The sequence below is a fragment of the Trachinotus anak genome, unplaced genomic scaffold (genome assembly GCF_046630095.1).
Source record: "Trachinotus anak isolate AG129_WGS33_773 ecotype Australia unplaced genomic scaffold, CSIRO_AGI_Tana_v1 ptg000019l, whole genome shotgun sequence".
NCBI classification, from domain to species: Eukaryota; Metazoa; Chordata; class Actinopteri; order Carangiformes; family Carangidae; genus Trachinotus; species Trachinotus anak.
This window is the reverse complement of record NW_027273870.1, coordinates 22,612,315-22,627,906: the sequence shown is the minus strand read 5'-3', so window position 1 is coordinate 22,627,906 and position 15,592 is coordinate 22,612,315. Positions and strand designations below refer to the sequence as shown.

At 41.7% G+C, this 15,592-nt stretch overlaps 1 protein-coding gene across 5 annotated transcripts in view; it reads right to left on the bottom strand.

Annotated features, from left to right (window-relative positions):
• fat1a (FAT atypical cadherin 1a) overlaps positions 1–12,238 on the bottom strand; it is a 75,333-nt gene extending 63,095 nt beyond the window's left edge. For 4 of the 5 annotated variants that reach the window (XR_011694430.1, XM_071504803.1, XM_071504806.1 and 1 more), the window contains exons 1-2: positions 9,999–10,155; positions 5,147–8,436 (exon numbers count right to left, since the gene is read on the bottom strand). Coding sequence is in view for 4 of the 5 variants with exons in the window: in XM_071504803.1 (XP_071360904.1) it covers positions 5,147–8,408 (3,262 nt within the window). In the remaining variant the exon portion in view is untranslated. Of the gene's footprint in view, positions 1–5,146; positions 8,437–9,998; positions 10,156–11,841 lie in introns of those variants that run through there. The other variant, XM_071504805.1, reaches the window with a different exon arrangement.
• Positions 12,239–15,592: the final 3,354 nt, after the last annotated feature.

Sequence of the window (15,592 nt, the reverse complement as noted above, 5' to 3'; positions counted from 1 at the left end):
AGGCAAATATTAAATATCACACAGCATGAAACTGGTTATAAATGCCTGCAATTGATTCTGTAATTTGAATAAAAGCACAAAAGCATGTCAGCATCTTTTATATCTCTGCCATACTTTAGCAGACAGGGCCCCAGGTGCAGATGCTTAGATGTGTCTGTTGGGAAGATGCTAATGTTTTCAAAACATTACAGCTGTTTGTATTACTACATGCTACACACTGCTGACTGTTTAGCACCATTACCTGGAAGTATTAAATGATAACAAACTAATAATGAAATTGGATCTTAAGCACTGTATTTTATTAAATAAGCAAATATACTTATGGAGTTCTGAATGTTCCTAGGTGCCCACTGTGAAAGACAGTTTTAAAAATGTGATACCTGCAAGGCTATCCACAGTGCATCAACATAAATAGAAAGTAGAGATCTAATTCATGAGTGTTAGCATGACATGAATTAACACACAACGAAGCACGTCCTCTGCACAAGGCAGCCTCAAGTTTCTTTAAAAAGATTTAATGGACTGAGAGGACAACATACTTTTAACTAGGGAAAGTGTGTTTTTCATTTAGCAACCTACAATCAACTTTGTCCCGCTGCACATTCCTGGTCCCGTCTCCACAGTAACAGCACTCAAGCAAAGACTATTTGGAATCATGTGCCACTTTGCAGTCCCGCTTTCATCTAAAACATATAGACATATATACTATATAACATACAGCAGAAAATTAGGGACAGAGGGCAGAAGTTTCTCAGCTTTACCAAACTATCTCTGATGCCAGCAGACTGACCATAAACAAATAAAAACATACATCTTTTCATTAGTGTAGAGAGTCTGTTTACTTTAACAAGAAAAGTGTGACCAGCAGTTTTTGTGGAAATAAAAAAACAGGATTTTGCCATTATGCATCAAACTGTTTCATTTGCTTTCACAAAGAGCGCTTTTGCAGCACAGGCTGCAAACAGCCTCAAGTGAAAGGGCAATGCATGTATTATCCAACAAGAAAGGGCAATGCATACATTACACAATCAGCATCTGGGTCTCATCTAGACTGAACACATTCTGCTCTGGTCACTTTGTATACTGGATAATTTCACTTCAAGTCGAGACACAACTTGCTTTGAACACAGATGTTTCTAGCTCCATACCATCACCTCCATGGCAATATAGCTTTGAGTTACTCTTTCCCTCCACATTAAGACGCACAACTTCATTATTTCATTATGTTATTTGATATTCACAAAGGAATTGTGTGATATGGCCTAACATTTATATTACAGCATGCTGTACCTAATGTACATGGATGTAGCAGTGTACCTTTACTCTACCATTACCTTGAATCAACCAGAGCCCATCATCCCTCCCTGTCCCGTGAACTATGCAACAAACTTGTGGTCACTGACTAATTTCATGGTGGTCTTGGACTACAGACATTTTTAACTCCAGATCTTTCAGAAGTTTTGCTATCTTGTCTAGAAGGACCGCTGGTAACCTCACGGTCCCAAATCCTTCAGTTCAGACCCCCAAGACATTTTTCATCAAGATACAGAATGAGATGAAGTCTCCCAGTGTTTTATTTAAAAGTGCTGAAAAGGGCCTCATGTGGAGGGGGCGCTTTCCCCTTTCTCTTTGACGTTCCCATGTTCCTGTAATTGTCTACCTGTGCTTTTGATTGATTAAGGCTCCACTTCCTTATCTACAGACTGGCTTAGTCATTCTAGACAACAGGACATTAAAAAATGGTTACTCATTGGCAATAAAAACGCCCTCGCCTGTTGATTTTTGCCTGGTGCAAGGTGTGTCATGTTCAACATCAGCCAGGTGTAGCTTGACGCATGAAGACTTGCTTAGGTTCATCGTGATAAGCTTTGTTTTATTGCAAGTCTGTTTCAACTTGCAGTGGAAGCTGACCTCAGATGGGTTCATGTATTCTTCACCTGAATACTACTGCAACTGTTGGTAGTGTTTATATATCTTTCTTTTCTTTTAATTATTTTACTGATCTTACCCCTTTGGTGCATTCAAATTGTGAGCCCTGCACAAGGAGCTATAATCCTTACAACTTTCTTCACTACTGACCCTATAGTATCCAGTGCTGTTTTGAATTTGGATCAAGAAGTAGAACAAGAGAACAGGACGAAGGCAAAAAGAGAAAATATAATGTGCAACCACTTAATAAGAATAGAAGAATAGGTCCAGGAGTTCAACACCATTTGGCCGTCTTTGTATTGTTTCAAATTAAATTCATATAAATCTCCTCGGACAACCTCTCTTCAAAACAAGAATCCATTTTGTTATGTGGAGCATGTGCAGTCAGCTCACCGGCTATGTACAAAATCTGCACAGATCTTGGGTTGCATATGGACATCCATACAGGGGTCGGCAATGACCCTCACAGACATGTGGAGCTGATGCCAAATGAAGTCACACGAACCAAAACGGACCCTCACAGATTTTGTACACTAGTTGCTAGTGTTACATTTCTCATAAACTATACAATGTGCATTTCTAAAAAGTTTGTTGAATAAACCAGGGCTAAAAACTGATGGTGAAACAGCATTGCTGGACATGCTGTTAAAGATGAAATTCTAAGTTGGCTAATGTGTTATAAATAAGAACTTGGAAAGCTTTTAGTGTATCAAAGTTCAGTTTCATTACTTCCTTATCTGTCAAAAATCGCCTAACTATTAGCAGATCTTCTGATTAAAGTGAGAAATGGTAAATTTGGTCTGCATGGGAAGGGGCCCAGAAAAGAATCTTGATAAGTTTAAATGAAGGTGGCACCGAGCCAGTGACCACAGCGCTTTTAATAACACAGAGAATGTCTGGGCAAACAGTTGTCATGGACTCCCTGAACAGTCTGACCGAAAAGGAGCCATATCTGGAGAAGTAAACATTAAAGATTTTCTTTGACTTGAAATCAGTGAAAATGAGAACAGGGTGGCATTCAATAAACAGCAATCACAGACACTACTTTTAAATTTAATCACTACGTCTCACAAACACACAAATAATGTCTTTGTTCGGCACATGGTTTGCATGTTCTCAAATATATCATACGCTCAGATTTGTTAGATACACCTACTCCACGAGAATCACTCGTCTGTCCTCTTGCATCAGCGACCACAGAGTGCAATGCTTTCCACAGCAACACTTAGTTACCCACAAAGTAGTATTGCTGTTTCAGTGTTATTGTGGATGCCACTATAAAAGGAATAGCTGAAAGAATAATGATTTATATTGTGGTGATAGAGCAAACAAAACACTACAACACAGATTAAGACTGTGCAATTGACTTTTGTACTATTAACCAACACATGTGCAAAAGTTTAGGATTACAAGAATCAAGTCAAACAAGAAATGACTCGAGCAGTGTTTCCTCGCTCCTTCCCACTCTGGAAAAGCAAATTCCATAACTGAAGGTGCGTGGCTCTTGGCATTTTTCCTTATACCACTTTTTCATTTGTTTTCTAATTTTAAACCATTTTTAAAACATTCTGGTTAAGATTCACAACATGCAGCTGCAGAACTGAATATACAGCAGGGTGTGCACCCAAGCTTATATTTTCCTTTTAAAGGCATAATATTCTAAATGCATATGGTAGCCTAACAAACCACACCCTTCATCTAGTGAAATCATAGGAGGGGCATTACCACCTTGGCTGTATTTAGTTGTCTACTGACCTCAGATGTAATCTATAATAACAGGACCCAACCCAGGACAATCCTATCATTGCACCTCCTGATAATCACTTAATATAGGCCTGTGGGATTAAGTAGACGATCAGACCAGACTCCCTGAATCCATACACTACACAGAATTTTGAGTTAAAACATGGAGGCCAGTTGCTGGCCTGCATATGGATCCATCCAATGCTGTAGTACTGCATTCCATCTTAAATGTACACTATTACTTGCAAAATTCAACCTGAAATAAAACAGCGCACAACAGCACTTGGAATTCTTACAAGAAGGCATCACTACAATCACTAGCTCAATCTTTAAATATCCTGAGATCTCTGTTGATAAAACAAAATCCTATTCCTAATCAGATGTGCAAGCACTACCAGAGAAACAATCACAAAAGCATCACTAGAGCCCTGGAGAACGGATCCTTCATATAGGCTCATCTCATGCTAATTTTACCACACAGAGTGAAATATTTCACAGCAGGTTCACTGTGGAGGTTTCCTGTCAACTTACTGAACCATTCTCATATATCTGATTCTTAATAAACATGAAACTTTATCAATCTAAACCACTTTTGTAAAAGTCAGCAGCAGACTTCCAGCTTTTTTATGTCAATATGAACCTTTGAGGCTAAATGTGCAAAGAGAAATCAATGTATCATGCAATAAGTTTCACTGTTTTAGTTTAGACATTAAACATATACAGTGCAGAGAGAATTCTAATTTCAAATAGGGAAAAAGTCACATTAAGCCATCCAAGAATGTAGTTACCAAGTTAAAAAAAAAAAAAGAAGGCAGCAAGCCAAGTCCAAAACATCCAAATCAGGTGATTGCTGGGTTTTTGGGTAGGAACTCCTGAAATTCCAGACTGCTTATTTTGAGCTAATTTGAGTCAGCTGTTAAAATCTTTCTGGGCAGCTGAACAAGCATTAACATATTTCAGCAATATAAATAAGGAACCCACAAGCAAGTCCTTGCCGTCAGTACAATATTACAAATATGCTGTTCTAAAAACTATGTTTTAAATGCCATTAGAATATCGTATCCTTGGGTCAAACAGACTGGACCATTTTCCAAATTTAATCTGTTTTATAGGGGAGTGAGTATTTACACAGTGAGGGCATAACTGGGGAAAAGAGAGGGTGAAATCATTCTAAATCTTCAAAGCGCCACAACAACTAGTCAAGAATGTCCACACAGGTCTGAGAGACAGCTGGTCCATCTGTTCCTGCCTTCAATTCTCCCTAAGAAGAAAAATGACTGGAATCAGGAACCTTACCCTCTGTGTCCTGGAAGACTCCCTTACCTCTTTGTTCCACAGCGTGACATGACTAAGTAATCTATAGCTGCATAAAACTTTCCTTGTGCAAATTGTTTTAAGCTGATGCACATCTTTTTCAGAAATTAAAACACAAGCTTCACATAGCTCTACAGTGACAGTGATAAAAGAGACTCACCAGTTTCCTCATCAATGGTAAATATCCCCAGGCCAGATCCATCTCGTATGGAGTATCGAATCTCTCCATCTTGTCCATTGTCTTCATCCTCGGCTGTTACAGTCATCACTGAAGTCCCAACAAGTGCATCCTCTTTTATAAATCCCTTCTCCACAAATGATCGGAATAAAGGTCTGTACAGATTCTCATTCACATCCACCACATCCACCTCAATGAAGCAGGTTGATGACAAGGATATGGGCTTCCCTTTGTCTTTAGCCTTGGCTGTTAGGTTGTATACCTGTTTTGTCTCATAGTCTAGGTTTTGCACAATCCGCACAGCGCCGCTGAGTTTGTCTACTTCAAAATTCCCGTCTCCATTATCAATAAGGCTGTATCGTACCTGACTGGAGGGTCCAATATCAGGGTCGTGGGCCTCCAGCCACATAATTACAGTACCGATGGGAAGGTCTTCCCTCACTTTCACGCGGTAATTGGGTGGGACAAATTTAGGTGGATTATCGTTCACATCTTCCAAGGTGATCTTAAGTGGCACCGTGGACACCAGCTGAGGCTCGTTCACTGACTGGTCACGTGCTGCGATCTTCAAGATAAAAACTAGATGGAGCTCACGATCCAGCGGCTTTGTCACAGTTACTACACCGGTCTCTTCATTGATTGCAAATTGATCTGTGCCTCCCAAAATCGAATACTTGACCACTCCATTATCTCCTTGATCTTTGTCCGTCGAATCCACCTGGATAATTTCCGTCCCAACAGGTGTGCTCTCGCTTATTTCAACTGAATAAGAATCTTTCAAAAATTGAGGACTATTATCGTTGGCATCTAGGATCTTAACATCCAAGAGACGTGATGAGGATTTCTGTGGTATGCCAAGATCATAAACTGTAATGTTAAGGGTATAATGGTCTGTTGTTTCCCTGTCAAGAGGAGAATAAACCAGCAGCCACCCGGTTTCCATGTCTACTATGAAGCGGCTTTCTGTGTCTCCTCCTGAGATAACATATACTAGTTTCCCATTAAAGCCACTATCTGGGTCTGTGGCACTTAAATGGACAATCCGGGCCCCAACAGGGAGGTCCTCTTTAACTTCAATAACAGTGGGGAACGATTCTGCAAACTGAGGAGTGTATCGGTTGACTGAGTGAATGTCCATAAAGTTGTCATCTGGCTCAGTCTGAGTATGGATTTTGCTCCCCTGAAGTAGCTTTTCAGCCAACATGGTGGCGACACCAGTTTCAACACACTTTAACTGGACAGGCTTTCGGGCCGTGATGACAGTTATGTTCATGATCATGGGCCGAGTCTCGTGTTCGCCGTCAGTTGCGATGATTTGTAAACTATGAAAGGACACTTTAGCTGCCTCTCCCTCGCTCAGCGTGTGCTTCAGTGAGAGCATGCCAGAGTTTGGGTTCAGTTCAAACAGATCAAGATCGTTCCCAGCTTTAATATGGTACCGTACAAGCTGCAGTTCATCAGCATCTATGGCAGACACTGTTGTTATCTGCTCTCCTACGCCGTGGTCTCTCGGCACAGTCACTTCACAGTCCACACTTTCAAACAGGGGCTTATTGTCATTCAGGTTATTTAATGTTATGGTGACTGAAGCCTCCACCTCTCTCCGGAAGGGGGATCCCCAATCTGATGCCCTGACTTTGAGACTGTAAATCCTGGGCATGAGCTCATAATCTAGGACCTCTGAGGTACTGATGACACCAGAGAAGTAGTCGATGACAAATGGTTGAGGGCTCAGATTGGTAATGCTGTAGGTCACATAGCCATTCTCACCTCTGTCTAGATCAGTGGCTTTAACCGTTACCACACTGGTCCCTATGGGTACATTCTCATCAACAATGGCCTTGTAAGATGTCTGCTGGAACTCAGGTGCATTGTTATTCACATCAATCACATCAATGATCACTTTTGTTACCGCTTTTTTGTCACTGGTAATCACGTCTAGCTCAAATCGGGGGGCAAAATCAGCATTGATTGGTCCGGTAGTGCTGATTAGGCCAGTATCTGGATTGATTGTAAATCTGTTCTTGTCAGATTTGTGTCTGAAAGCATATTTTAGCTGTGGATATTTTGGCACAGCTGTTACCATAGTGACAGGTGTATGAAGAGGGGAAAATTCACTCAGATTGACTCTGTAAACTGCCTTTTCAAATGTAGGAGGGCCCACTTTGAACTGTGCAGAAGTAACATGTACCAATTTCGCAGATGAAAATTGAGGGGGGCTGCCTTTGTCCTTGGCCTGTAGGGTAAGGTTGTATCCAAAAGGCTGGCTGTCCCAGTCAACATCTTTAACTGCCTTTATCTTGTACTCTTTGCTCCCAGGGCTGCTTCTTACAGCCTTAAACTGCTGAAGAGGGTCGCCAGCGACAATACTCAATGACGCTATCTCTCCATTTGGTCCCTGGTCATTGTCCTCCACTGTCACAATAGCGTAGGTAGGGTCATGGTCTGTATCAGAGGGGGCCAAGGTGACTGCAGTGATTACAGGTGCATGCTCATTGGCCTGCTCCACCCTCACTGTAAGTTTGGCCATGCTGCTGAAGCCACTACTGCCGTACAGCTTCATCCCTCTGTCCACTGCAAGGATCTCCAACTCATACAGCTTCGTCTCAGAGTAGTCTAGTTTGCCAGTCAGTGTCACCACACCGCTTGTTGGATGAACTGCAAACATGTCCGTCCACTCTCTGAAACTGTAGTAGTATTCTCCATTCGTACCGATATCTGCATCAGTTGCCGTGACCCTGGCCACACTTGTGCGTATGGCTGTGTTCTCTGGCAGAGAGATGCTGTAGGATGTTGGGGAGAAGAGAGGCCTCAGATCGTTGGTGTCCAGTACCTGCACCTTCACTCTAGTGCGACACTCTAAATTGGTGCTCCTCTCTGAAGCTTTAACAGTCAGCATGTAGTGGTCTTTAACCTCCCGATTCAGAATGGCAGTGCTGCCTCCTTTGGTCCTTATTCGCAAAAAACTGAAATCTCCCAGTAGGTAGTCCTCAGCCTTGAATAAGTTCTCATTGTCTCCAGAGATGATTTTGTACCGTATCTCCCAGGCTGGATCTGTGATATAGATCCCCATCTTGGTGTGACTCTCTAAATAAGTCTTAGCAGCAGAGTTCTCATATATGGTGGCATTGTAAACAGAGTGGGTGAATTGCATGGAGGCAGCCCTTGCCATCCTTTGGTTCCCTGCGCAGCCACAGAGGAGCTGCAGGAGCAGCACAAGCAGTGAAACCAAGTGCTTCCCCATTATCGTACCGTGATCTTCACAGAACCACCTGAAAAGAAACAAAATTATGATTGTTAATGTTACAACACTTAATGTTGTAATCACACAAAAATTAGTAATTAACTGTAATTACAACATCTTAAGCAAATACCTACATGCAATCCTCTCATTCCCTATGTAGGCAACCTGGTAAGATAAACCTAAATACCAAAAACCTTACTTCTTTCTTCATCGTGCACTTTTTAAGGTTTGAAATGTCAGGACAAGTGATGGTTGGGATGATAAATGGCTTAATAGGCTCCATGTGGAAAAGATGAGGCAGAGCAGCCAGTCAGGTGACAAGGTGTAAGCCTGCACTGCCCCCATGTCTGCACAATGCCATATGCCAATATGTGCATTTCATAACAGCAGAACCTCATTTATCCAAACATCAGCTTAAAGAGCTCAGAGGAAAAAAAAACAGCTTTTTTGCAAAATGCAAAAAAAATATTTTCTACCTAACACTGTGCACAATGAGGGCTGCTTTCTTTTTCCCTTGCATGGAAATGCCATCATTTTTGCAATTCTGATCAACCACGGAAGACTTAACAATTAAATCACGTCTACACATGGAGCAACAACTATGCAATGTAACAACTTAACAACGATACTGGACTCTTTTTTTTTTCTTTTACCGGTGATACCAGCAGCAGCACAGAGAAAAATGTGCCGAGTTAAATCAAACACAAGACTGCTCTCTGCAATCTCATCGAGCTACAATCATGGTTAAAGCCACAGGGGAGATGAGTAGGAAACTGCTTTAAAATTACAGATTCATTCGTTTACAGCCGCTTTACAACGACTCGGCTCTGCGTGGGAGTCCGCACAAAGACAAATAAAAGCAAGACGTTGCTATGTCTGCGCTGGAGCGCTGTATATAAAAGCCACATTATTTACTTTTGGCGTGCCACAATGACCCGACCAGAGTTTAGTTATCAGTGCTTCGTGTGGGGTTAATAAGTGACAGAGTCGAGCTCAAATCACCTTCAATCCGAAACTATCGCCTGCAGGTACAAAAGAACCATCTGCTTATGGAGGACCATTGTAAAAATTCAAACTTTAACGAAAACTTGTAGCCTATTTTCACACATATCACAAAAAAAAAAAAAAAAAAACACTGCGCATTTGCAAAAAAAAATTCTCTGCAACCTCTCGCCAGTAGCCAGTTTTTATACAAGGAAAAAGTTGAATGTTTCAAGGAAATAAGTTAGGGGCTTCCAGACTATTTCATTTCTGCCCCCATCCCCCAACTACAGCCATTCACTTCAATAGACGATGGCAGCCGTTGGCTTAAAAAAAGAGGAAAAAAACCACTCAACATGATTCAAAGCAATGCATAAACCACTGTCTGATCGAGTCACAGATATACAAGCTCCTGTCTCAGCGAAAACCACGTTGAACCTTTAGCTTTGTTGAGGCTAAACTTCTCCGGAGAGGCAGAGAAAGCAGCGGCGGCTCACAATAGCCGACCTAACCTCTCTCAACTTTTTTTCACACGTTACACAGATGCGGAGCTAACCGTCGCTGACTGGAGAAAAAAAAAAAACAGAGCATAAACAAGAACTCACGTACCTTTTCTATTATTAATCTCATAGGTTTGGAGGTTTTGCATGTAGTTTATATAGTCCAAATCTCGGCATGGTAGTACATGGACTTCTCTCCTCTCCGTTACTCCGACTACCACCACCAGGCAGCCTCTCTCTCTCTCTCTCTCTCTCCCTTCGCTGCCTCCCTCTCTCTCCCACACTGGAGCTGCCTGGTATCTCTCCGCGCTGCGCACGTCCGGATCTACTTACCGGCTGGCAGCAGGATAAAACCTCTCCGCTCTGCCTGAACCCAGGACCAGGCCACTTTGATATATAGTGACTGACCACAGTATATATATATATATATATATATATATATATATATATATATATATATATATATATATATATATATATATATGTGAGTAAAACACTGAAAATGGCCAAAGGGCTGTGCTCAGCTAAATCTAGATGAGTTTTAGTCTAGCAACCACCACTTCACCTATAGCCTCAAGGCAGCTTACTCATTATTATGGTCATAATTTTACTGAAATAATTTGTTACTCTAACTTTCAAACCCCCATTCACTCCCAAAGGGAAATTGATTACGGGTGTATCTGAAAAATATTACTATTTTGCTCAAATCGGTCACATTCAGGAGATCTAACTTTAGACTATAGCCTACTTCACTCCCTGATATGACCTTTTATCATATAGGCCTTGTAGTCCAGTTTCGTGTGTTTCATTAATCTTAGCTCATCATTACAATAATCCCAAATTAAAACAATCCTCAACAAGGTCCTCTTGAGGTTAGGCCAGGTGAGATATCCTTACAAAGGGCAAAACCTCGGGACTAATCTTAATCCAATATTCACCTCTCCATCTGCAGCACAAACTACCGTGTCCTCAGGAGGTTATTTTGTGGTGGGGAAAAAAAAAAATCAAGACATTCTTTTTAAAAGTTCAGTTTAGCATGACATCCGCCTGGCGATGAGCAAACAAACATTTTAATAACATCGACTAATTTAATGTCGCCATGCAGGAAAAAAAAAAAAAAAAAAAAGACCCATGAATTCACATCAAAATGTTGTTGTCAACACAAAAAAAGGTGGATTAACTCTGTTCCGCAAAGGAAACCGCAGCTCAGGGCATCACTGATGATGATGAATCAGTTCATATTACTTGCAAATGCAAAGTTCCTCGCGTGTGTTGCTGCATTTTATGTGTTATAACAACAATTAATAATAATATAATATACATAAATAACATAAATAATCTTGGGATTATCCTCTTCTCATTATTCTTACCAGCGCTATTGTATTTTTAATAGCCTGGGTTAAGGGAGGAAATATAGCGCCCAGCAGTGCGTGCCTGGGTCTGTGTTTTGGCATTAGCGCAGGGTGACTGATGATGGAGGTACAGTCGCCATCAAGGCATCTGATCCCATCAAGCCCCTTCCTCCTCCTCCTCCTCCTCCTCCTCCTCCTCCTCACACAGTCATCCTGACTGCTCCTCAGCCCAAAGCTGCAATACCTTCCCTCCACAGGCACTCAGGAGTGTGGCTGCTATGCGATTGATGGCGCTGTCTCCCTGCTCTTGCCCGGGCTGCAGTGATCCAGCTGGTGCGCCTGCAGAAAGCCTGTGCTGCATGCAGCTTGACAACTTGTCAACTTGTGCTGCTCCTGCCTGCGTGAGTGCGCTAACCGTGCGTATTTGTGCATTTGGGTTTTTTTTTTTTTTTTGGCACAAGTCACACAGAAACCCCCACTTTTTAACGTCCCCCTAAAGGATCCTTTGACTTGAGCACAAAGTTTTAAGTCTCCTTTTTGACCCCCTTTAGAAACAAAACCATGAGTCCCTGTCTTCTCATTTCACTCAGTGCTACTCACCAGACCAGCTGGATGATCGCCGTCGGCCGCTCCAAACTTCCCCTTCACATAAATCTTGGCAGTTTTAGGTGAATGCTTTTTGCGAGCATCTCTAAGATCAGTTCGGCTTCTGTTGGTGTGAATCCGTCAGTTCATTCCTCCCCGGTCTCTCACAGTCTCGGAGCCTTGTGTCCCGATCCGCTCAGAGCCTCAGAGGCATCACACATGGTGGTGGCTTGATACAGTAGAGCTGTAGGCTACGCTTTGCCTCGCTCCTCTCCTCCACAGCGGTTCAGGTGGAGTTGCATAGTACTGTTGCTGCCTTCAGGTGATATCGGGAATTATCGCAGTCCTGATAGCAGCGCGCAAGAAGAGGAAAAATACTAAAGAAATGGCAAAGTCGTGATTTACTGGTCTACACTTCTCCAGTGCAGGAAAGTGACAGAGCTACTGAGTGGGCGGAGAGAAAGGAAGTCACACCAACAACTGATGGAGAAAGTGATGCCTTTGATTTGCAGCGTGTATGTTTTTTTTTTTATTTTGGCTTTCTGCTTTGATAACCTTTGAATAAATCTCACATAGTCTAATGAATGAATTAAAGCGTGAATTGTAGATGTAGATTTTCCTCCACCAGATTGATGTATTTCTTTAATATAGCCATCAAAGCATTTTTGGACAGGGTCATTTTTTTTTAATTATTTTCTGTACAAAAAGCACTTGAATGTCATAGGAAAGCCCATAAAGTTTGGGAGCAGGAGCATATCAGATCTCCTTGACGGCACCCAGGATCAGAAGCCTTCAGACTGAAAGAGACAGCTCTGACGTCACAGATTCCTCTCTTCATGCCTTGCATTCAAACAGCTCAGTGTGCTACCCACTGTGTTTATTCTGTCCACAACATAAGCAGCCGCCACACAACATTTTTATTTTGTTTTATTTATCTATTTATTTAAAAAATAATTATTTTTTCAACTTATTCTCTATGTTGAAAAAAAAAAAAATGTTGTTCTTGCAACCTTTATGACACCACCACCCAGTCTGAACAGTGAGCAGTAAATGCACTTAAAAATCAGAGAAGCAAATGTCCTCATTCAGCTCTTCCAACATGTGGTTAACAACTAAACTCGACACCGCGCTGTGAAGTGGCTGCCAAAAAATGCCACAGCAGAGAGGGCTGCTGCAGCCAGCGGTCCAGCGTGAGAATCTCTGCCTAATGTCCATTCAGCACTGGCTCATTAAAGTCACATTTGCCCAAAGGCTGAGTAAACGAACGAGACCTATGGGCTTGGTGTGTGTGTGTGTGTGTGTTTGTGTGTGTGTATGAGAGTGTGCAGGAGGGAAGGAAGGAGGGAGCGAAAGACTCAGCTTGTGTGTCAGAGGGCAAGTGTGTTGTGTTTCATGTCTCTCTCTCTCTCTCTCTCTCTCTCTCTCCTCTCTATCTCGAGCTCGGTTTTGTCTTGGACAATGTTAGGTATCTGGAACTGCTTTTTTCTCTCTCTTAGCCTCTCCTCTGATCTGCTTGTAAAGCTTTAATTGAATTCAGGTCAGGTGATGCCCAGGGCTGGTTCCACTGCTTTGATCTCACCAAGTGTTTGCAGTCCTGGCTGCTGGGGGTCAGGTCCTAGAGCCTTATAGACCTTATAGATGTATAGTGTTTACACTGGGGAACTCTTCCAGCCCCTTAATAACAAGTTAAATCAACTGCAAAGAGAGAATTATATGTAAACGTAAAGTCAGGAGGTACAGAAGGAGCAGTGATGGGCAGGAACTCACTTCTAAAACAGGAATTATGCTTCTCTGAAGATAAACATAAAGATCTATGCAAACCTATGCAGAGAAGGGTGTTATGGTTAACTGAAGGTCACAGAGGCTTAGAGAGGAACCATCACACACACCTCTCAAATCTCAAAACAAGACATTGTGTAGTCCTGCACTGTAAAAACACTTATATTCTTATAGTTACACTATGATACCATATAGCCTTAACAGTAAAGCCATGCTTGGCCAATCAGAAGCCTGAAAAAAGTTACTACCAGTTCTAGTAGGCTAACAACAACGGCAACGCGAGCTAAAAACCGTGTTCCCTTTCTACACGTCAGCCGTGCAGCTTTCTGAAAATTTCTGAGCATCTCCTCTGGAAAGGAGTGTTGCAGTCTTCATGTGAACAAAAGGACAAAACAACTCGTCTATGTGCTCAGTCTACTGTAAATTCATTGAGATAATTGGAAAAAACTCAAAGCTTAATACTTTAGAATTGACGTTAAGTGGCCTAGCTCAAAATATTGACTTAAAATTTCAAGTTTTCACAATGTTTCTTTTTGTCAAGCAAGTTCACTGGTAAATCCAACTCCTGTCAGAGTTTGAAACGGAGATGAAAACGAAGAAACTACATACAAATATAAAAGAAACAACCAAGTGAATGTATCCAGGCAACTCTAATGCACCTCTGACTACATGCAACCCAGAGAAGCAAAACTCCACAGAGAGAAACAGAATTAGAATTCCTGTAATCACATTAGTTACTTCATCAACCCTGTTACTTCAACAGTTTTGCTGGAGTTGCAGGGTGTGCGAATGCTGTAGCTTCACTGTGAGTAGAGGACTTAGGGAGTGATGCTAATATTAAGGTGGCTGTCGATGGTTGGTAATCTCCATACTACACTGGCTGCTTATAGCTATAACATCTTGTTTTCAATTTCTGAGTGTATTACAGGTTATCTCTGTGGGTGAATGGGGGATTTAGTTGTTTCACGTTATCTTGGACGAAACTCTGCTGAGCAATGAAAGTAATTCATTCCATTTTTTTACAACACTGCAGAGGACTAACATTTTGCATCTTTTTCTGGAGACTAATTTTCTTTTTTTTTTTTATGTCTCTCTGAATTCAGTGTGATAGCTTCATGGCTGCCCAATCAGTCTCTGCACCCTGTGCCAAACTATAGTGTGAAAGGCACCACATTTCAGTGTTCAGTCTAGATGCCTCCTTATGTTAGGCTCTACAGAATGCTGCATGTTTTCTCCCATGTAACACACTGCAGGCTTGATTTCCTCTTAAAATCATACTAATCCGCTACAGATTGTCTTCATGTTGTTGAGAGATGTTAGGAACAGGCATGGACCGGCATGCTGAGTGAGTTACTTCTCCTTTCCCCGTGACTAATGTCTTAAGCTGTAGGTTCCTCTGCAACTCGAAACTGGATAGAGATCTGGAAAAGATACAGATGATTTGTAGTGCGCCTGCAGCAATAGAGCACCCAGGTATCTGTTTCTCCCACCACCCAATCTGTGTAGAATCTGATTCCTGAGGCAGAGCTTGACTGTAAGAGAGATTAGAATAATTCAATATCTACCTGCCTGAAGTGTCCTCAAGTGAGGACACTGACCCGCTCTGAGCTGATGTCACTGACCCTCTGTGAAAAAAACCCAAAACAGAATATATCATTACAAAATGAACACATTAGACAAATACTGAGATTTTGGGCATTATACTAAGCTTTATTTTGTCAACAATGTACCTGACGCTATTTTGGTATGGGGATTTTTTTTTTTTAAGAAAATAACACAAAAAATTTATGGGAAAAAATAATAAACAATTTACATTTCCCCTGCAGCTGGAGACAAACTGCTGTGCTCTGAAAATAAAGTCTTCAGCTGCCTCAAGCAAAGCAGGAGATTATCTTAGCAAAGCCCCTTAGTTGTAGGAGCTTCCGTAATTACCCCCCAAAAAATGACACAAGAATACACTGCGCTATATCTGGAGCAACCTGTTTTG